This window comes from Volvox carteri, assembly GCF_000143455.1.
Source record: "Volvox carteri f. nagariensis unplaced genomic scaffold VOLCAscaffold_81, whole genome shotgun sequence".
Classification (NCBI taxonomy): Eukaryota; Viridiplantae; Chlorophyta; class Chlorophyceae; order Chlamydomonadales; family Volvocaceae; genus Volvox; species Volvox carteri.
In genome coordinates this window covers 173,861-196,722 of record NW_003307624.1, presented here as the reverse complement: position 1 = coordinate 196,722, position 22,862 = coordinate 173,861, and the positions used below count along the sequence as shown (strand labels likewise).

General features: G+C 55.3%; 2 protein-coding genes across 2 annotated transcripts; both read right to left on the bottom strand.

The window, feature by feature from the left end:
• Nucleotides 1–150: 150 nt before the first annotated feature.
• Nucleotides 151–17,941, bottom strand: VOLCADRAFT_107850 (uncharacterized protein; the record flags this gene model as incomplete). Its single annotated transcript, XM_002957832.1, has 25 exons — nt 151–333; nt 1,269–1,436; nt 2,046–2,165; nt 2,538–2,696; nt 3,517–3,631; nt 4,953–5,180; nt 5,595–5,761; nt 6,768–6,974; nt 7,715–7,807; nt 8,224–8,444; nt 9,127–9,193; nt 9,428–9,519; nt 9,778–10,072; nt 10,580–10,727; nt 11,209–11,307; nt 11,606–11,799; nt 12,141–12,314; nt 12,858–13,050; nt 13,506–13,752; nt 14,293–14,369; nt 14,866–15,029; nt 15,807–15,894; nt 16,337–16,407; nt 16,746–16,853; nt 17,699–17,941. The coding sequence occupies 25 exons, from the start codon at nt 17,939–17,941 to the stop codon at nt 151–153; spliced, it is 3,921 nt and encodes a 1,306-aa protein (XP_002957878.1).
• Nucleotides 17,942–19,565: 1,624 nt separating this feature from the next.
• VOLCADRAFT_99023 (uncharacterized protein) lies at nt 19,566–22,637 on the bottom strand (the record flags this gene model as incomplete). Its single annotated transcript, XM_002957831.1, has 4 exons — nt 19,566–19,721; nt 20,296–21,603; nt 22,063–22,171; nt 22,582–22,637. The coding sequence occupies 4 exons, from the start codon at nt 22,635–22,637 to the stop codon at nt 19,566–19,568; spliced, it is 1,629 nt and encodes a 542-aa protein (XP_002957877.1).
• Nucleotides 22,638–22,862: the final 225 nt, after the last annotated feature.

The following is a 22,862-nucleotide window of genomic DNA, read 5'->3' as shown; positions in this document are numbered from 1 at the left end:
TAAAAGCTTTGCACGTCGCTATCTTCCTCTGATATCCCCCCCCTCCCCCGTCGCCTCGATCTTCGCTCTGTGTTTTTCCTTCCCACAGGATGACTCCCTTGCCCCACAATCCCTCCCATCTACCGTGGACCGCATTACCCTGTCCCACTTCTACTTGTTCTTCTTCTCTGCCGCCCCCTCCGTGAGGCCTAAGCGCCGCAGGTCAGCAGTGTAGCTCTGATAGCCCTTGGGTGGAGGCACGGGCGCGGGGAAGAGCGCTCGCAGGATGCGCTCCAGGTGCCAGGTGAGCAGGAAGGCGCCAAAGGACAGCCCCACCAGCTGCACCTTGATGTGCTACAGGCCGCAGCATCAGGAGAGCAGCCGGGAAGGAGGGTTGGGATCAGTCGACGCAAGAAAAAAAAAGACCAACTCCGGACATCCAAGCAGCAAGCTGAAGTGGGTCATAAGGCCAGAAGGGCGTGGCACGGGCAATACAAGGCAGTCTGCCGCAATCGAAGAGGCGGAAACCCTAAATCGATTCTTTTTTTTAAAAATGGTAAAAAAAAGGCAGAGGGGGTGGTGAGGAAGCGAGCGGGGGTGCTTCACTGGCGGGCGGGCCTGCGACTGGAGCAGCGTCGCCATGATGATGGATAGAGCATTTCGGGGAGTTGGGTTAGGGTGTCAAATGTAGGTGGGGGGTACGATGAGCCACTGACAAGTGAAACAGATACCAGAAATAGACGGATAGTCCAGGAGAAGACAAATGCTGCAGCAGGACTATTAACTGACCAGTGATGACTTAAGTAGAAATCTTGGCAGCGACATGGCCAGCTGGGTTGCAATACGATTTACTACTAGCTGGCACGTCCAAAGTCCAAAGAACGCAGGCAAAAACCCCAGAAAACTACCTAGCCATCGAGACGAAAGGAATGTCTTATAATAAAAGCAGAAAAATAACGGAAAGTGGTGACGCGTAGTGTTGACGCGTAGAAGTAAAGGCGGCAAAGACGAAGGGGTATCGGAAAGTGTACTGTAAGGGGAGGGTGGGGGCCCTACTCAGTCATGTCAACGCCTGGGATTACCAAAGGCAAAACGAACACGCGTGTGCAGGACCCGTCACACGTACTCATGCAACTAGAGCTCGCCCAGTGACAAGATTTCGGACATCTAGGGAGAAGTGTTGTCTTTGTGGTGCTCCCCGATTGGGTTGCCATGGAGGTCATGGAGGGCTGACTGTACCCAGCGATTTCCAATCAAATACTAAACACTCATGTAAGATGCTGTCTCACGTGAGGTATGGGCACCATGCCAAAGCTGCTGTTCAGGCCTGGTACCAGCTCCGCTGCCACAACAAACAGGAACGCCGCGGAGATGCGCAGGCTGTTGAACAGGTTCCGGTTCTCTACGATGGAGGTGTTGAAGGGATGCCCCACGTAGTTGACCGCAAACGTCATCATCTGTCCAAGGGGACCCGAAAAGGGCAAAATGGGGCAAGACGAGCCACGTGAACGAGCGAAGCTGATGCCAAGGATAGACTGATACGAAAAAACTATGAAATTTTCCTTTTTACAAGTTTTATTTGTATTATTAAGTATATTATATCAAGTGTAAGAAGTAATTAACCAGTCGCGACTTGTGGAGGAGGAGCAAAAGGAGGGAAGGTGTGTGGAGTGGGAACCACACGATCATGATATATGATGCAAGAGGCGGCCAAGGATGGGTCAACTGCCGGTCAACACGTCCAAAGCTCCTCCCAACTGTTCTTGTGCTGGACTAGTCCCAAGGCAATGATGCCAGTGCAGAGGGAGAGAGGTGGATGGGTGGGCACAGCGTTGGTGGTGGTTAGGAAAGGAGCGGCAAGGCACTAGAGTCGGCGTGTTGTTGGTGATGGTGGGGCGGTATGAAATCCGGCGTCAGGTACCAGAGAACCGGATAATACACCCATGCGGAAGCCATGCATCCAATCCACCCCCCCCCTCTATCCACCACCAACCGCCCACAATCTCCCCGCTATCGCTGCTGCTGGCGCTGCACAACCGCACACTATGGTGCAAGCAACCACCCACCTGCACCACGGCCTGCACCAGGTAGCACACCGTGTTGACCAAATTGGGTTTGAACTCGGACTCGGACGACAGCCGCTCCGAATCCGGCATGGACCCCAGGGACAACCGGTAAAAGTAAATCTGCGCAACATACAAAATAGTTTCAAAAGTTGGTTATTGGAGGTTACGCGGGGAACCTAGATCCTAGAGTACACCGGGTCGGGGAGCAAGGGGACGGGCATCGTTGTGAGGCAGACAGGGCAGAACGGAAAGGGGAGAGCTTGCAAGGCCAGGAATGACCTAACCCTCGTACACCACCACCACCACCACCACCACGTTTCCCTGTGTACCGTTGACATTGAACTTCCAACGTGTCGTCATGAACAGTGCCACAACGACCATGCACCACCACAACCACTTGAATCCCTTCTCCTGCTTCCAGCCCTGACCACTACCACTTACAACTACCACACGCACACGGCACAACCCCCACCCCTCCCCTCGCTCCCTTACCAGCAGACCCAGATGCACTCCGAACTGCCCCAGCAGCGAGCCGAAGAAGTAAGGGTTGAAGATGGTGGGATGCGGCCGCACGGGGCTCATCGTCTCGAGGGGCTTTGCCTGGCTGATGAACAGGAACTGGGCGGCAGAGAGCATACCGCTGACAGTAGCCTAAAAAGGGCCCTCGGGCAATAGGTGGGTTAGGGCAGCAGGGTAGGGAGTGGGAGGGATGGCTTCAAGAGTTGGGGAAAGAGAGCGGAAGAAAGAGCTGTAAGGAACGCAGGACCTGTAGGCCTTTTGAACCATTTAAAGCCCGGAACACGCTGGGGATGCGAGCGGAGTGCTGGAGGTGGAGGGATGACTGGAGCTGGACGGTTGCACAAGTGGTCGCAGCTGCAGGGCTGCCTGGTGGGTTTATGGCACCATCCCCAAAAGCGAGCGTTGACGTTGGGACGTGCAAAGGAACGAACGAAAGCGCCAGTGCACCCCCACGCCCCATCTCGCGCAGCACACAACTTCTCCACCCCAACCTGTCACCGTAACCTCCTAATCATTGGGGTCCGGGGCCCGGGGCGATGGCGCGCTCACTCATCACCCACACAAACAAAACGCAGGATGTACATACAAAAAGCCTAAAGCCTCGGACCACCCTCGCAACCCCATCCCTCCTCCGACTCCCACCTCCAAGAGTATCCGTGTATCTCTGGTATCAACTTCACTCCTCTGTTGTTCTCGTCTTCACCCACTCCAACCCCCAACTCTCACTCCATAAACCCCTGTTACAACCCTCCGAACCATTCCTTGTTGAGCCGTGTCTGGCTTGGGTCAGCGGTTCCATTCCTCCTATTTCCTTAAAGGCCTCTTTTCCGTTCACCCCGCACCAATGTCATGGAAGGAACAGCTCCTGACATGGAAACGATTCAATCCAAATGACACACCCAAACCCACTTCAAGTGACAAAACCCACATCCCAAATGCTCGCACCCCGCACCTGCGTGTCACTCAGCTTGACGCCCTGTAGGTATAGCACACTGAGGCTGTAGGCGGTGGAGAGACACGTAAGGCCCAGGATCTTGAACATCTGAACCGTGGTCACTAGGGTACACCTGCGGGAGGGAAGGAGGCAGGAACAACATGGAGTCGGCGCAAGACAAACCACGAGGGGAGGCTGGCTGAGCAGGTGGATGGTTTGGCACATCCGTGGGGTGGAACCGAGGCAAAGGAAGTACGGGAGAGCAGGGACGTGTCAGAAATGATGCAAGAAAGGGCAGTCCCCTCACGCTGCGGACTACCTCCCACAGAGATGTGCAGGGAGGAAAATGATAAACAATATGACGCTAAACACTCGTTTAGCGCACATATACACGGCAGGCGGCAGCCGCAGCAAATATTGAAGGCCAAAGGCCCGTGCGACGGGTACAGCCGCGGTCCCGATGATTGTACTTGATGATGCGTAATCGCATCTTGGATTTGGTAGGCGTTGGTACGTCGCCAAGGAGGCAACGGCCATCACGATCTTCCGCACATCTCTTCCATCCCTCCTCCCACTCCCTCCTGCCGACCGCTACTTCTGTTCAATGCAGATGGGGAAGGCTACCAAACGTCCCAGGGCTCAGCTGTAATAGGAAAAGTTTCAGCATCAGCAATTTTGATGCCTACGAAAATAGGTAAGACGAGATTTTAGATCTCTGTGTACATCCCCGCCCTGGGACGTCCTGAGCACGGGACCTTTTGAATCTTGTACCGCAACGGGGTGACAACGGCTCTGCGCCCTCCCTTTCCCCCACCCAACATGCCGTGCAAAAGTGCACAGAAACTGCAACTACTATCAAAAATACGGATCTCCAAAGCCGTCAAGCGCGTTTCCAGCCAGTGTCGAAGCGGGAAGCGGCTGTCCTACATGTGTCGCAAGGCGTGGTCAAGCGCACAGGTCACACATAGCATAGTGCTGCACACTGGGGTGGTGATGGTGGTGGTCGTGGAGACACCCGGCTCAGCTAGGTTGATGGTCCGTGTTGTCGTTCATGAGAGGACGTCCTCTATCAGATAAGAGGGGTAGTACTTCACGGATGGTCACATCACGGCCGAGGGCCAGTGTAGCCGCATTCCCTCCATTCCCGCTCCGCCCGCTCCTCCTCGTCCTCCCGCCCAGTCACTGGAAATGATACCTTCTTCCCATAAATCACAGCTGGTAATCCATGCGAGCTGATTGCCATTTCTTTTATATTTTTTCTCCACATTTTTGGGTATTTGTATTAAGGGTGTGCGAACGGTACGAACAGTGCATGAACAGCAACGAAGGTCGTTCCTTCCCCCCCACTGCTTCACCCACCCCACACCCCTTCACGCCCAAAATTCGCACTAGGAACAAGGATGCGATGCGCCGTGCATGTTCGTGTATGTATGTGTGCACCACCTGCACCGCACCTGCCCTGCTTGATAATGTCCGTGCAGGGCAGCACCGAGACGGCCTTTGCAGTGAAGGGCGACGCCATGGAGGCATCCCCCGGCTTGAGCATGGGCATGTCGCCGTCCATGCCGCTCATGGCCGAGTTTTCCATGTTGTCCATCATGCGTGCCATGGCCTCCATGCGTGGCGTGATCGGCTGGTTGGCGGCACGGGCGCGAGCCAGCAACTCCTGGCCGGCGGTGCGCCTGAGGACGAAGACAAACAGGCAAGCAGATGGACAGGACACAGCAGGACAGGCACCTCATTTGTTCTCGTTGTTGTGCTTTAATTAAACAACAGGCACTGCTGCAGAAATGGTTGCAAGCGGGGGCCCCGGCGACAATCAGGCTTGAACCTGCCAAGAAGGCTTACGCATGCCCAATACATGCCCAATACATGCCCAATAAACCAAACCAGCAAACCATCTAAAGGATGCTTGCTGGTAAAACATGCACGCTCTCACGTATCTATAATCTGCAACGCACGTCTCGCACTAATGCGTGCTGCCGCCTGGCCGTCCATCCGCAAACAGGCCCCCGTTCAGATCCACCACACGTACATGAGGACTCCACACACCCCAAACCTCCGGGAAACGCCCCGCTCCGTTTAAGTGTACTCACTTGCCACCCGGGCCGGTACCCGGCGCTGCCTTGCCCCGGGGTCCTCCTGCCCCCGACGCCGTTGTCGCTACCGCCTTGCCATCCTTCTTGTTCGCTGCCTTCTTAGCTGCGGCTCTTTTTGCGGCGGACTCGCTCGCACTCAGCAGCGCAACGCCCACATGGGCCGCCTAAGGGGGGGAGGGAAAGAGGCCGAAGTCAGGAGGTTGTGAAAAAGCTGCGGTTGTAAGGAAACACGGGTAGTTATGCTCCCACCAGAGTTTTGAACAAACCGCGGTGAGCTTAAAAAGAATAAAAGTGAAAAAATGAAAAATGATAGCGCAGGTAAGACCTAGTGTTGATCAGTGCTGTTATGCACCAATGACTCGATCTCAGCGATCTGATGATGAGATGGTGACAGAGAGACTTGGCAATGAAGGCCCAGACTCAGGATCACTGCTTTCAGCATCAGCAATTGATGATGCCTGAAAATAGGTCAAAATTGGATTGAAATTAGGTCAGACGAGGTTTTCACGTCTCAAGGAAATCACCATCGCCCCGGAAGGCTTCCTTGCACGCACTAGTCTCCCTATCCACATTCAAACACCCAACCAGAATTTCCCGCACATCTTTATCGCTCTAGTAGAAGGACCGATAAGTGTCTGGGCTCAGGTCACGTGTTTTCAGCATCAGCAGCGGATGCCTAGGAAAATAGGTAAGACTAGATTTTGAACATTTGTAATCATCGCCCGGAAACTTATCAATAAGCAAAAACACTATTTCAAAAAGACGCGCAGACGCACTCCAGCATTCCTGCGACATGACGCCCCATTACTCAAAAGCTTTGCACATCGAGCGGGGCCCAAACTTTAATTTTCCGCGCCCTTCCTACTCCCAACTTTCTCACTTCACTGCTTAGCTCTTTTGCCTCCCCCTGGCGGGACACACACCCACACACACGTTCAACAAACCCGAGCTATTTACCCGCGGTGACAATGGCCCATAAATCGAGACACACACACACACACGTTATCCATCCACCCACCCACACCTTTATCTCGCAGTTGTGAACTGTACCCGCTTTAAGTAACTTTTTTATATGATGAAGAACTCAGGCATATGTGGTTAACATGTGTGATTGCATATGATTGGCCTGCGCACAAGAGTTGCGAAGAAATTGTTTTGGGGCCCCTATACCTTGAGTCCGCCCACGTCGTTGGTGCCGTCACCGCACATGAGCGTCACAAAGCCTTGTGCTCGCAGCGTGTTGACCACCAGCTCCTTCTGGTCGGGCGACACGCGCGCAAACACCTGGCACAGCGGAATGAGCTGAGACGCCACACCCACGGCGGTCGCGTGCGCCAGGGCGTCGCCCGACACCGCCAAGTCGTACTCGGACGCAACCTTGGAGGGTGCACGTGAGAAAAAGAGGTTCATGGTAAAGAGAGTTTAGGATTGTAGTTAATTGGATACGAGGGAAAGGCAGAAATGGGAGGCAAATAAGCAGCAGGGCAGAGGTCTTACAGCCGCGCGCGATCATTTTGCCAGCGTGAAACAGGCGGTGCTTAAGGACGCTTAAGGGCCACATCGCTGTCAAAATCCGATAGGATCCCCTGTAGCATATCGTCATCCATTCACCCCATTCAGGGGACGCGTCGGAGGTGGAACAGGCCAACACACAGACACCATGGAAAAGACGGACCCGGGGACAGATGATAGCCGGCCACAACACGCAACCCTGCCAAGAATGCCCATCAACGGGCGGCAATCGGTCACAGCTATGCATGGCACTTGTGGGGTCACAACTGACCCCAGACATAAGCACCACCACCACCACCGTCACCACCACCCTGCCCTCCTTGACGCTACGCTTTTGCGACAACAACGCCATGGCCAGCCCAGCCTTTGCGAGGCGTCAGGCCCCCTAGGCACCGCTGTGACCAGACACAAAGCCGAGTTCCGGGATGGCGGCCTCTTCGCTACACCCAAGACAACGACACAGCGCAATTCGGATGCCACACACGGTGTCGCAGCACAGACAAGAGGTCCCCTTTTGATTCACAGAATCACCGTCCCTTCACACCGTCAGCCAACCCCATCCCTGGCTTACTTCCCCCTCGGCCCGCGCCACGATACACACTTACCCGCAGCATGTCGTCCCAGTCACGGCTGAACGGCAGCCGTACGGACTCATCCGGGGAGGACCAGCAGAAGGCGCTGTCGTCCTCCGTGCCCGCCTGTGTGTTGGAATGAGGGACACATAGGTCGCGCCGATCGCTCAGGTCGCCTTCCTCAATGTATGTTCACCGCCATGATCATGTTATTGATGATTTCAACAGAGAAGCTGATCATAATAATAATTGCCCTCTCACAACACCTGATCCTCAGTAACCACACCACACAATACAGAGAAGCAAGCTAAAAAAAGCCTTGGCAGTTACAATGGGCAGTTACAATGGGCAGTTACAATGTCGTGGCTGACTCGGGAGTAACGGGAGGGTCCCCCCAGCTGATCAAACGTCAAGAGTCAGGCGGTCTGCTCCGCCGGCATCGCGGGCGCACACACGCAAGCTCGGCCGCGCTCCTCTCTGGACCCCCGGCAGGGGTTGAGTAAACGACTCCCCCAGCCCCAGCCCCTCTCTCAAACACCCACCTCCTTGGCACCCTGAGTGTCCCCGCCCGCGTGCCCCTTGTCCTCCTCCACGTGGCCCAGCACCAGCACCGGGCGAGTCACGATGTGCACCCGCGACGCCGCGTAGCAGGCCGTGAGCGGCGCATCGCCCGTGATCATGACCAGCTGGTGCGAGGAGGCGGCCAGGGCGGCCAGGGCGGGCTCGCTTTCCGGTTTGAGAGGGCATTGGAAGATGGCGAAGCCTGCGGATACGAGGAGATGCCGGAGGGACGGATGAGAGGTGAAGGACTGAAATACCGCGGAAACAGGCGTAGAGCCTAGGGGTTACTAGGGAGGTGGAAAGGAGCAGAGGAGGAGGAAGGGGATAACATGCGAGGAGGAAGAGAAGCAGATGAGAAGCTTGGGGCTATTAGGTGAAGCTGTCCGGCTCTGACGGGGAATTGGGCGAGATGGTGTGAGAATGCTGTAATAATAGCGGCAGTAGAGGAGTGAGGAGGAGGAGGAGGATGTAACACTGGCGGAGCGTTCCGGGGAACACTCTGCAAGCGCACGCAAACCGCTGCAGAGAGGCAACCACGGACCGCTGCAGGAGAGGAGCAACAGAGCGGTATGCGACACCCAACAATGGCAGGGGCTGAGGGCTGAGGTCACAACTGAATCATAAAGGCGCCTGGGCTCAGGGATATCGCTTTCAGCACTGGCAAAGAATGCCATGTGAAAATAGGTAAGACGAGAATTTCAACTCGTAGTCCATCACTGCCCGCGCAGCATGAGCAAACCAAACATATGTAGATCCCTCATATATAATCCCTGATTCCCTGACCGACTGACCGACCGCCTCCGCGGGTTGCCATCCGCCATATCAGTCAGCCATACTCATTATTCGTGCAACAAAGCCCACCTACCCAGCAGCCTGGTACCTACCCACGAAATTCAACTTCGACTCGACAGCCTCCCGGGGCATAGACCGCAGCGTTGCCGCGTCCAGATCCTGCAGGATGGTTTCCAATCAGACCGGATGCATCCGTTAAGGAACATGCATGATAAGGGTGGTTGTGGTGAAGCCGCTGCATAAATGCGATCCTTATACAGCGCAAGGTAACGCAAGACAAAATGCCATTGACAGAACACCATTTGGATGAGCAGAGGACAGGAGTTGCTACCCACAGCAGAGATGGGCCGAGGTGAGCCGACAATGAGGGACACGGCGTGGAATGGGACTCACCGCCGGAAGGGCCTTATGCGCCAGGGCAATTACACGGGCCCCCTCCGCGGCATAACGTTTGTACTGGCTGTCGTAGTCAGGAGGTACGGAGGCTGCGGGGCACGGCGGACGGCATGGGGGGAGTTAGGGCCGCTGACCTAATGCAGTTCCCCAAAATCATCATCCCCTTATTGAGCAGTAGCAGCAAAGTACAATCACCTAAAATCCTCTTTACCATTACCGAAAACCTAAACAAACTCTAAACGGAATGTAAACGGAATAGGGTAGCGATTAGCCAATGTGCACCACGAAGCTCAACTCAAAACACCCCTCACCCACCTCTTACTGAGCTCCCCCAGGTACCCACCCACCTAACAACCCCTTGAGCACCTCCGGAGCTCCCTTAGCGACCACCACGTGCTGCGGTCCGGAAGCACCACCGCCACTGGCAGTGGCGGATTGCGCCGCCGCTGTTGCGCCGCCGTACGAGTACGGCGAGGAACCGCTAAGACCCGGCGTATCATCTTCGACACGCAGCATGGCGGACATGCGCTTGAGATGGGAGGAGAAGTGGAAGCGGTGGAGCAGGGTCGCACGTACAAGTTTCTCGGGGCTGAGGGAGACGTCAGCACCGCCGTTGCTGCCCACGAAGGTCCAGCCCACGGACTGCGGAAGCGAGGTGGGTAATGATGCGGGGTGGGTGAGATCAAAAGTCATCATAAAAACACATGTTTTGCGTAATTTGCCTGCTGAGTCTTGCCGTCGGCAAAATTTTACGTGGAGTAATATTTTAATTGTGGCTCTTTATAGAACCTGCATAATTCTGAGAAAGTTTCATTTTTAACGTTGGATCATAAGGGGTCTGTCAAAACCAGAAACGGGAGCGAGCATTAACAAAAGTCATTCCCCATGCCAGTAAATATGGATGGCTAACTGTCACGAAAAGCACAAGAAGTTTGAGGGAAGCCATGCCACAAATTACGAACAGCATTGCAGCACGCTCATCTCGCCTACAGCTTACATAACACACTGTAAGCTTGGCGAACCCCGAGCTTTGCGCGAACCCTGCACCCCTAGCCGAGACTCTTATTCCTGTGCAGCCCCACGTCCAGCAAACCACCGGCTGCTGCCTCCCTCCCAACCCCCAAGAGGGCAGGTCCAGGTGCCGCGTACCTCCAGGGCCGCCTTTTCAAGCGGATCTCCCACCACCTCCGTTGCCACCGAACTCCCTCCTCCCGCAGAACCCCCGCTCTCCCCCGTCGCCACCTGCACCAAGCTGTGGCAGGCTGCCAGCACCAGCGTAGCGCGCGGACCAAAGCGCCTGCACAGAAGAAAAAACCCGAAAAAGAAACACTCAGGTCAATTAACGTCCGAACACGCCACAGTCCGATGACGATGATGCTGATACAGTATTTCCGTCCATGGGCCCCCATGGGCTCTACAGACGCGGCTCCCATCCCCCCGTTTGTGACCGGAACTTGTAACTCGTAACTTTTACGTTGGACCTAACCCACATGTGCGGGCGTGGGCAATCATATCTGCGACGAGGGTCAAGACCGAGACACCCTAGGATCCCTACTCAGCAGAAACCTTCCTGCGCGCAATATTGGGCCAAGCCAAGCCAAGCCAAGCTAAGCTAAGCTAAATCTTAACAAAACCAGTCCAGAAAGAGCGTGCACCTGGGCTTAAAGCGGGAATTGTGGGGAAAACGTATGCGAGAAAGTGGGAAGTGAACTGCTGCCGGTGGTGTCCAAGGTGGGTGGACACAGGACCAGGCGGAGGAAACCAAATGCGTCGGCTACCTGGGGTCTTTGACTAGGGCTGGGTCCGCCAGCTCGTCCTCGTCGGGCCCCTTGTTGGCCCCTGCCTCGCCGTCGGGGACCAGCTCCTCAGGCGCCTCCCTGGCAGGACAGACGAGGACATGAGACCAAGACGGCGGCGCGGTGCAGTGGTTTGAAAAGATAAGAGTCAGGGTCGTAGGCGGGAGGCTAGAGGGAAGAGAGACACGCAGGGGAAGGGGCGCCCCGGAAAGAGACACTTTATCGACCAAGTAAAGACGCGACGATATGACGTGGAACAACGAACACGGCCACATAGCACGGCACATATATATATATATTATATTATATATAACCAAAACCATCGTAGTGAAAATTAATTTTCCACGTCGTCCTTCAACTTCTTCCCACCGCTTCCCACCTGAACGTGACGCGGCGCTCCCTGTCCTTGCCCTTGCCGGCCCCGCGGGATCCCCCCTCACTGCCGCCGCCCTCCCTGGCAGGGGAACTGCCGGGCGGCGGCGGCGGTCGCGGCTCGGGATCCCCTACCAGGCCCTCCAGTAGCAGGTGGTCGCTGGTGAGAGTGCCCGTCTTGTCAAAGCAGCACACCTCCACCTATCATGCACACACAGATGTACCCCCCACACGCACACACATCAGGGTCACGTGGCCATCACGAACCAGGGTCGTCTACGCGTACAGCTATCTATATTCATTCTCAGCTGAGAAACATACGCATGCATACACAAGGGGACAGCGGTTTGGTGTCTCTCCGTGTGCGGGTGAGAATGGATCATCAGTTTCGGATAGAATGGGAAAACATGATACACACACACTGACCAGAGCGGCCTCGTGGCAGGACACTGAACGCAAGCAGTCAAAGCTACGCCAAAGCCAGCCCGGGACAGCCGTTGTTCCACTTCATTACACCATATACTCTGTCGCGTCCCCCTCACCTTGCCCGCAAAGGGGATGCGGAAGGGCTCCGTGCAAAAGACTTTCTTCCTGGCCAGGGCAAGCAGCGATGCGTTTACCGCCAGGGACAGCTCCATGGGCAGCTCAGGCGGGATGACGGAGGTGACGATCATAATGCAGTTCAGAATGAGCTTGAAGCGACTGCGGGTTGGATCCTGCAGGGAGCCAGCAAAGCGGAGGTCAAGCAAGCAGGGCGCCAAGACGCAAAACCGTAAGGCGAACTGATAGGGATTTACGAGCGGAATTGCCGAATAGGGAGAAGGCGTTGATGAGCAAATGTGTGTGTGTTACACCTCGGTTTCCCAACCCAGAGACATATGAGCCAGAGACCCGTCGAAGGAGGAAGGATGTAGGTTCGGGGATTTCTGACGCGCCTTTCCATTGGCGTTGTAGTAAAATAAAGGATTCAGACCATGCCCAGAGGCAAGCTATCCCTGGCTGCAATATTTGCAGCGCACCATCCTCCTCTGTCCACCGGTCTAAAGGACAGCTTTTTCAGCGCCATGCAGAGGGAAAAAAACTTGGTGGTCAGGTACTTGTGTCACTACTGCCATTCCTTGGATGACGGCTGTTGTTGACATTGCTGTTACTATCTGCAACAACACGTGCTGCCACTGCCGCTCGTGCCCCCCGATTCTCGCGTCCCCATCTGAGCCCTGGCGGCTATTACCAATAGTGCAAATACCCGGCCCGCGCACCTGCAGTCCGTTGACGAGCACATAGTAGGCGGCTGACAATGCAAAGAGCAGCAGGAACGCAATGAAGAGACCGGCCTCTGCGTTGTTGGCTGTCACGCGCTCTGTGGAGAAGAGGATGGTGCGCATCAGGCGGCCTTGCGCGGTCTCAAAGCCGGTGCGCAGAACCACAGCCAGGCAGCCGCCGTCAGGTGTGCTGCGGAACGGAACGGAACACAACCGAGAGGGAGCAGAGGGAAAAAAAGAGAGCCGGGTTAGGGCTGTGGCTTGGGTCTGAAGGGGAAACGGCTCCATCAGGGAAGAAACGACCCCTTCCAGACCTATTTTCCGTAATTCTGAAGTATGGTGCGCTCTGTTTGGAGCGTCTCCATACACATGTATGTGCCTTCACGTAAGAAATGTATTGCGTTCTTCCTTGTCCGTCTGCAAGCTGGAAGCCGTATGATTCAATACCATTTCCTAAGCACACGAGATGATGCAAAGCACACGGATTCAAACGCGACCAGCACCAGCACCTGTACCAGCACACACACACACACACACACACACACACACACACACACACACACACACACACAACCAGAGTATTAAACACCACGTAGGGCACCACGCACAGAGCTTCATTTGACCCTAGCGGACGCACAGTCTTACCGAATGCGCGCATTCTTGTCGCCGGTGTGCTGCAGGATCTTGGTGCCTCCAAACAGGATGTGATGCTTGTGTTGCTTGGATGACAACCGCTGCTTTGCAGTGGACTCGCTCAACAGCTGGTCGCCAATGTTGGACTTCCACTGCGGTGTGGACTCGCCCGTCAGCACCGCCTCCTCCGCGATGCAGCTACCAGCCACCAGCAAACAGTCCGCGGGAACCACCTTGTCGCCGCCGGCAGAGGTCGTGTCTACGCAACGCGTGTCGCGGGAAAGTTGTGTGTGGGGGGGGGGGGCCAGCCGCCGCACAGTTTCGCGAATGCAGAACAGCATTTTACGCTGGTGGTTTCAGGTGCAGGTTGGCCAGCAGTACAGGTTTGTGTGTTATCTTTTTTGACTCAGTGAGCGCGCACTTGGGCTTCCAACAGGATGTTAAAAAACATTACGTTACGTTAAAAACTACGCGCTTCTCGATCGGGAGGGAAGTTTTAGAGACTCTACGACAGTTCTCCTGGGCCGGATCTTTCCTAGACGCGCTCAATTAGCCGGCATGGATATACACAGACCCATTCCCCCCCTGGCGCTGCATCTGCTGCTGCTGTGTGGTCATTTGCCGGGTGGGGTGGTGGCCGGCCAGCATCAGCTTATCCGCGCGCACGGGCAGGAGGAGCAGGAGGAGCACAGAACGTTGAGTGCGGGGCGCGAAGTGGGGTCCACCAGCACGGTGCAGCGAAGCGCAGTACCTGGGGACATGAGTACCGGTACCCCCCTCCGCGCGGACGTCCGCGCACCTGAGAGAGGCCTGCCAATGGAGATGACGTCTCCAGGCAGCAGCGCATCGCCCGGCATCTGCTCCCATTTGCCGCACCTGTGGCGGCGGCAAGAAATATACAAGAGAGGGACGGACAGGATAGGGCACACAAGGCTGACAGGCTACTAAGATAAAAACGTCCACAAGCCCAAGGTAATCGCGCGGAGGAGGACTTCTTTTGAACTCAAAAGGAAGAAATTTCAAGAGAAGGGAAAGCGCAGCCAACCAGCCCACGCAGCCGACGCACGCAGAAGTTCGTCGGGGAAGGAGCTCCGGTTAACCACAAAACGTCCCCTTTCAGGGCGCATACTTCGTCGTCAGATAAAATACCGTGGTGGCTGTACCTCCCCCGAACTTTCAACCTGTAAAATACATCACACAAACCATCTGCGGTCCTAAGCTAGCTATCCTCGACGGGGGCGTCTACCCCCTCTGCTTGTATCCCCGTACCCTGGGTTTGTGGCGCCGACTAGAACACGGTACCTTCCGTCGTCTACCATTTCCCCCCCCCCAACAACAACAACCCCTGCCCACGTGGCCCCCTCAAACCGACCTATATACGTAAATGTTTTGCTTGGGGGTCTGCAGCGATCTGAGCTCCTTGAGGTTCCGGAGCCGCTGACCCACCACCGTGCTCTCGAATGTGACCAGCATGAACAGCGTGAAGAGCGAGTAATAAAAGTACTCGTCCAGCATCCACAGCATCACGCAAAACACCTGGCGGATATATATAGGTTGTAGGACACCAGAAGTGGATTTAGTGGACTAGGTGGGCCCATACATACATACATACATACATACATACATACATACATACGCACGACGTGGTAGGCGTCAGAGGAAAAGAGGAAATAAAATTACATTGTGAATTGTGCAAAATTTGAGAAGAAACAACTGCCCATGTCCGTGCCTGGCGAGAAGGGAGTGGAGGCGGATTTGGCACGAGTATTCCATGCGACACGGGGACCGACGAGACAGCCCCTTCTGGTATTCGTTGTGAACTACCCCATCCCCCCGGCGTTCAGAGGCACACTGAGTTGCCCCAAGGGATTTCCCGAGGTTCACCTCCTGCAAGGACGTGCACCCATACTGGCATGGCAGCAAGTACTTGCGTGGATTCATCTACTTCTCAATCCTGTCGCACACACATTCGCCCAATGCGCCCGCCCTTCCTCCTCGTGGCTCTTAACAAGGAGTCTCTTAACAACACCCATTGCGTTCCGCAACCCACCAGCCCATGACCGCATGCTGGTCAAAAACCCGAAACGTGCTTTTCCGGAACCCCAAAGAAAGAGCAGAATACGCCTTACTAGATGCCTGTCGGAAAACCACGCCATGTCGGAAGGAAGTGAAAAGAACCGAGGGAAAGGTACTGCTTGCCGCCCCGTAATTCGTTTTTTACCAACCCCGGACGACATTCGATCATGCCGTAGTCACGCAGGGCCCTGCCAATCAGCCACAGCCCCCCCCAACCGCTCTAGAAGCAACACGCACCTGGAACACGAAAAACGGCGCCACCAGGTGCTCCTTCATTAGTGCTGAGAAGGCGGGTAGCGGCACATCCACCCGGTTGAGGCCGTACCTGAGAAGACGGAAGCACGAGGCAGCAGCGGGGGAAGCAACCCCGAGGGCTGATGTGATGGGGGGTGGATGGGCATCAGCAGTAGGGGATTCATATGCAGAAGTCGAAGGCGTCGGTGGGGAGAGAGGCAAAACTTTGCAGCGCCGGTTCACAAATAATCAATACGAGTTGTAGCTGCTGCATAACGATGAAAAGCTAAAAGGCTGCAGCAGCGCTTCGACTGCGGCTGCAGCGGCCCTTGGTTGGCTGTGGAGAGGCTGTGAACGAATCATCCCTGATCTGTTGTGCAAAGACTCGCGGGTCACGACTCAGGGTAGCGCCGGGTATGCGCTTCGGTTCCTGTTGTCGCAACAACAGACATGGCGACACAGGCCCCCCACGCCATGACCAGGTACATAAACTTTTTGCTCCACCACTCTCCACCAACACAATAGACTCTCACCGGTCAAACGCTGCCAGCTGCTTCGCCTCGGTGCCGTGCCCGCTGGCCTTGCCGTACGTCTCAAACGTCTCCTACGGAAATAGAGACACGGTTGAACGGGGTGATAGGCGATATGCCACTACGGAGCGATATGCCACTACGGAGGGTAATAGCAGGGGGCATCGGGAGCACCGCATGAGTCAAACATCTGCATGTGGACGACGCAGCTCAAGGACTGCCCCCGGCGCCAACCACAAGACTGCATCAGGAAGCGCTGAAGTACCCAAGCAGATGCACACAGTCAACAACCCTCTCGCCATAGCCGGCCGTCCAGATGGGGCCCCGACCCTTGCGCCTTGCACGCGTGTGTGTGATCTGAGCTTCCAACCCTGGATTTTCCGGTCTTATCTCTCTCTCTCACTGGCCCTACCTTATCCGGAAAGCGCAGCTTTTCAAAAGCGTGTGCTGCGGGGTTGTACACGAAGCGCTGGCGCCGGAAGTCGAAGCTGAGCTCCTCCACCTCCATCAGCCCTTCTTTCTGCATGGAGCGGAGCAAAATCCAAATCCGGGGGCCTTACATGCGAATCCAATTCTTGACGAAGAAACGAATATTGTCGACCAAAGCGACAGGGAAAGCGACAGGCAAAAAGGAAGCCGGTGCCATGTGCGCAGAACGAGGCGTGTGTATGCGTATGGGGGAGGGTTGCAGGTTGCGCGGATAAGGTGCTAACGAGGCATCCCGTGGAAAACCGGCGATTTCCATATCATCGCCGATGTTGCCCCATTCGCCCCTGGCTCCGTACAAGCCCCCACGTTCCCATCAGCCCCTATCCGCGTCGTGCCAGTACCTCATCTCACATGCTCTTCCTTGCCATCACCCCCACTGATGTGGCAGGTGTGAGAATCCTTGGCAGTTCATTATATAAGCTTCCCATAATGGGCTTAAGGAATATCGTAGACCGTCTAGTCGCAACCTTGGCACCCCGAGGGGCTATGGGTGAGGGCGCGTGCTATTCCCGTAACGCCATAAGCAACAGCAAGTAGGAGAGGTAGGGGCATGTCCTTCCCAGCAGACCCCGAATAAGTCGCTCAAACGAAGATGCTTCGGGAAACGCCATAGGCTTTTAAGAGTGCAGCTTGCGCGCGGGACCGGCCATCCGGCAAACCTAGTTTGCTATTCTGCCACCTTGCTAGCCCCCCGAGCGTACAACAATCGGCGGTGTTGCCCCCAGGTGTTGGCCCCTCAAGCAGCCAGGTGTTGTCAACAATCCAAACTGTTACAGCCGTTTTCCGGGGGACACCGTCTCAGTAGCTTCAAGGGGAGGCCCCCTCTCAGTAGCTTTCCCCAAAATTTAGCATTTGGCCATCGTCCTCCGTACCTACCACATATTTGCGGTCGAGCGGCACCAGTTCCGTGCTCCCATTGAACCGGACTGGCACCACAAGGACGACCTCGGCGTCATCGATGTCGGAGACATTGCTCGTTGACACGAATGCACGAAATCGGATGCTCCAGTGTGTGAACAAATGTGCTAGAATGTTCAATAGGGCCGCAACCCCCAGACCATAGCAATGGTATGTGAACAGCTCCCTGTAGGTTGCCGCAAGTTGCGTTTTGATCGACATGGATATCCCCTCTCGCAAATAAAACAAATAACCTGCATCACATGAACTTACCACTCAAAGCGGGTCGCATGGTAGCCCGTTTTGAGCAAGATCAGGACGTATAGGGCCAAAAAAGGGGCTATATCTAGTCTTTTAAGGCCTATGATACGCTTCCGAAGGACTACTTTTTCAAGCCCCTTCGCCAGGACTGCCGGTCGCCCTGGCGGGCCTTTGCCAGCCGCCAGGGCCATATCCGACATCCGGCGCAGTTGGTGGTATATCCACTATGCAACCGTCTTTCCAACCTAAAGTTCCCACGGCTCGATGGAAGGCCTGTTAAGCTGTTGTCGCAGCTACAAGCGATTCGTAGGTCAGTATGTTGTAATTACAGCTGTCAAACATCAGGGTCCTCAAAGTCGATTATAAAAGTCGGACGGAAGGCGCACGTAGTATTTCACCGAGGAATGTCCTTCTACGGGAAAACGGCATTGGCATTCAAAGCCGTTGACAGCCGTACAAACTGTGCCAGGTGTCCTTGCGCAGGTGAGCGCGGTGGAATAAGAACAAGTGGTGACATTGTAAGTTCGCGTAGGCCTAATGCTCTGTCATGGCTCGGATTAATAAGACAGCTGACATTGGGAAATTAGGAGGCCCAAGCCACGTTTGCACCGCCCTTAAAATGATTGCCTCACATGCGTCAAGCTACTGTATATGGGCAGATACATCTGCAGATCGACACACCATTTCCTTCGGGCAGGGGGTGGAGCAGCCTCATCAGTGCTTCACGGTGCTTCGGTCCTTGGGTCGTCAGGTTAGGTCAGGACTGCTCACGCTCTGGCGAAAATTCAATCGCGTACTGATTGTTCTTTTTCGGCCTCAAATTACTGTACAGGATCATCTTACATCTTGTTTCAAGGCGGTTACAGTGCCGCCTGGGAAAAGTTCCATCTCCGGCACGCTGCTGCCACACCATCGAAACGGTAGTGGCGTTCTAAATATGTGGCTCTGCGCCTCTGCTGCAAATGGTAGTAGGTAGATCTGCGCATCTTTACCTGGCACGCAGCACTCGTTGTTCAAAACTCCAGTACAGGTCCCGCACATGCGCTGCTAGTATGTAGTCCACACGGATTGAAATTAGTCAAGACAGAGTAAAAAAATAGTCCACGCGGATTTACAAGTAATAACACATTTAAAGCAAAGTGTACGGGGGTTTCGTCCCTGTTGGGAGTAACTCTAAACTGCTTTCACGCCGGTGCAGAGGCCTGTATGTAAAACGGGATGAACGAGGCCACATACAGTTAGTTTTCGGCCACGGACGGTGATCAAGAACCACATCACTCCCTGGTCACGTACACTCCCCCCGCAGGGGGGCCTTTCCCCCAATGCCCCACAATCGCCAGCAGCTACAATAACTGAAACTATCCAATTAGAAAGCACTCAAAACTTCTCATTTCTGCAGTAAATTCATGCGGGCATTGCAACGACTAGCCTTCGAATCGCGCCATTTCTGTCCATACCCCCCCCCCCAGCTTCTGAGCAGGGCCCCAGCGCAAACCTCGCTCAGCAATTTATATGTGTTTGGTGGGTTGGTTCGTTGGTTTTTACGTTCTGCATTTTTAATTGAGTTCATGAATTTCGACAGGCCTCAAAGGGTGCGGCGGCCCAGCAGGGCCCCGCCGAGTGCCCCCATCGCGTTCAGCGTATCCGCAGCGCCGTACAGAAGCTTCGCCTTGCCACTCCTTGGGTATTCTCCGAAGCCCAGCGCGCCCACCTTGTTTAGGTCCTTGTTGACGTTGGGGTTCTACACGCCACGACGCGCCACGCCACGACAGGTCAATACGCGCGACATGTTTTGCCGTATGGTGCAAGATGTGGTAGGAGAGCGGTAGGAGGTCAGGCAGCGGGTACGAACAGACGGTTATCATCATGCATAAGGAATGCGCAATTAGACGCAAGCGGCAATTAGCTACAGAATGTTTGGCGGTGTCCAGCGGACCTCCTAGGTGTTGTAGGAGTCGAACAACAGCAGGATGCACTTCCTCGACTTGTGTACAGTAAAAATCCTTCAGGCTGTTACTAAGTGCCTAATTTTGGCGATGAAAAGTTTAGCAGTCGCTATTGGTCGCCAGAAGCACCGTCCTTCTCCGTCCCCCCAGGTACACCTAAACCCGTGCCCCATGTCTATCCGTGTGGCCAACAGTCACCCGAAGCCGTCCTCTGGCGTGAGGTTGGATGTTTTACCAAAATGGAAAAAGGGAAGGCAGGCTATGAAGGTAACAGGCTGGCACTCGCCCCGGCTCGCACTTGCCCCGCCACAAGAGCTTCCGGCCGCCAAAACACTTCTCTGCCCGAATGCGCCACCCGGCTAAGCTCACCTTTATCGTTATGGGGTTGGAGATGGATATGGGATTCGAACTGACGACGTTGATGCCGCCAGAACCGACGACCGTGGGCGTAGGTGTGACAACCACAGGCGCTGCAGCAGCAACCGGGGCTGCTACAGCGGCAATCGGTGCCGCAGCAGCAGCCGGTGCTACAGTGGTAACCGGTGCTACAGCTACGGGTGTGGCGGCTGTAGTGACAGGAAGCATCTGTACGGCAGCAGCCGCAAGCATTGCCTTTGTTTTGTAGAGTTGTTCAAGACCGGGTTGCGTCGCCAGCACGGTCCCCATGGTGGTGGTGGTGGGTGCAACGGCCGCTGTGGTGGCGGGTGCTATGGTCGCTGTGGTGATGGGTGAAATGTAATTTGGCCCAGTGGCAGTAGTATAGTAACCAGTATCCACAACTGTGGGTGTAATGTAGCTGGGCGCAGTGGTGACTGGTGTAACATAGCTGGGAACGGTAGTGGCGGTGTAGTAGCCATTATCCACAGCCGTGGGTACAACATAGCCGGGGCCAGGGCCAGTAGTGCTGGTGGTGGTGGGTGCAATGTAGCCTGGGCCGGGGCCAGTAGTGGTGGCGGTGTAGTAGCCGGTATCCACAGCCGTGGGTACAACATAGCCGGGGCCAGGGCCAGTAGTGGTGGTGGTGGTGGGTGCAATGTAGCCTGGGCCAGGGCCAGTAGTGGTGGCGGTGTAGTAGCCGGTATCCATGGACGTGGGTACAACATAGCCGGGGCCAGGGCCAGTAGTGGTGGTGGTGGTGGGTGCAATGTAGCCTGGGCCAGAACCAGTAGTGGTGGCGGTATAGTAGCCATTATCCACAGCCGTGGGTACAACATACCCGGGGCCAGGGCCAGTAGTGGTGGTGGTGGTGGGTGCAATGTAGCCAGGGCCAGTAGTGGTGGCGGTGTAGTAGCCGGTATCCATGGACGTGGGTACGACATAGCCGGGGCCGGTGGTGGTGGTTGGTACGATGTAACCGGGTCCCGAGCCAGTAGTTGGTGTGACGTACCCGGCCCCCGAGCCAGTGGTTGGTACGATGTAACCGGGCCCCGAGCTGGCGGTTGGTACGATGTAACCGGCTCCCGAGTTGGCGGTTGGTACGATGTAACCGGGGCCCGAGCCAGTAGTTGGTCCGATGTAACCGGCTCCAGAGCCAGTGGTTGGTACAATATAACCGGCTCCCGAACCGGAAGTTGGTACGATGTAATCGGCCCCCGAGCTGGTGGTTGGTACGATGTAATCGGGGCCTGATCCTGTGGTTGAGGTGGTGATGATAGCCGGGTAGCTGTCGGCTGTGGCCTGGTGCGGGCATGTGGATGTGTCGGGCAGCGGCATTGCATGATGCTCATGCACCGGGGTTCTTTTGTTATGTACCAGCATTACCCATTACTTCATAATTCCCACTATACCCTTCGCACGATAATTTAGGGCAGAGTACATAGCCTTTATCTATTCCGGCGCTTGACTTGTCCATGAGCACAACTTCACCCGTGGCAATCTGAAAGGCCGCATGTTCCAACCAGGGTTTTGGGCCTTTTAAACTCACATGGTAATGTTCAAAGGTGCTGCAGGTCCTGATAAAACTGCTGGAGATGCGAATAAGTTGATTCATCCAGAGCTTCTGCTCGTTTGCACTCATTATGCAAACACTACTCGACCAATGTGTCAACGATACAAGTGGGAGAATGATCCGTCGTACACTCAGATTCGATGAGGGACGCTCCGTTTCGCCCCCAATGAACAAGGGGCCCTACTTACAGTGCTGGTGGGCAGGGCCGCAAAGATGTTACGGCAACCGTCGGCGCAGTCGGTCATGGGAATTTCCAGCGGCGGCGTCGGGTTCACGGTGGTTGTGGCTGTGTAGTATCTGAGGGCGGGAGCACCCACCGGGGTCAGGCGCGTCGAGGCTAGTAGAGCCGCAGCGAGCAAAAAGATTTGTCGCTAAAATTGGTCTGATGAAAGAAGATTTTCAGGAAAGGCACAATGAAATAGGGATACAAGTGTTAAAGCCCCGTTTCCTAAACTAGCAACCCGTCCGTTATTTGGTTTCTGGTTGTTGGTTCCAGGAATTCAAACATTTGCGGCCCAACGGCAGCCATACGCCGCACAGGGCACAACCCTGAACAAAACCTTCCGCGTTTGAGTAGAACATGAAACAAAAAAACATCCTTGATACAAAATTGTTCCACGTAAACCGAACAGCTTCCTTGATTGATCTTTCGCAGCATGACCATTCCACCTTTGCATCTGCCCTTCACGACTTGACCCGTTACGGACCTGCGATGACTTACTGCGTCAGCTGCCTCGTAGCTCTTACGGAGGGAACCAGCCATAAGCCGCTGAGCGTCAGAAAGACTAGCGTAACCCACAAATGCTGTTGGCACCGAACTGTAGGCAAGACGCGGCGCGGCGCGCGGGGAACAGCTGGGGCCGGTGTGGCGGCAGCGAATGCCATGGGGCGGTGCTGCGTCTATGCGCTTTTCGCGGGATGGCAAAGGAGACACCGATCCCTGGCACAGCAGCGCTTCCGCGAATGGCACGCCAGGCGAAAGGTGATA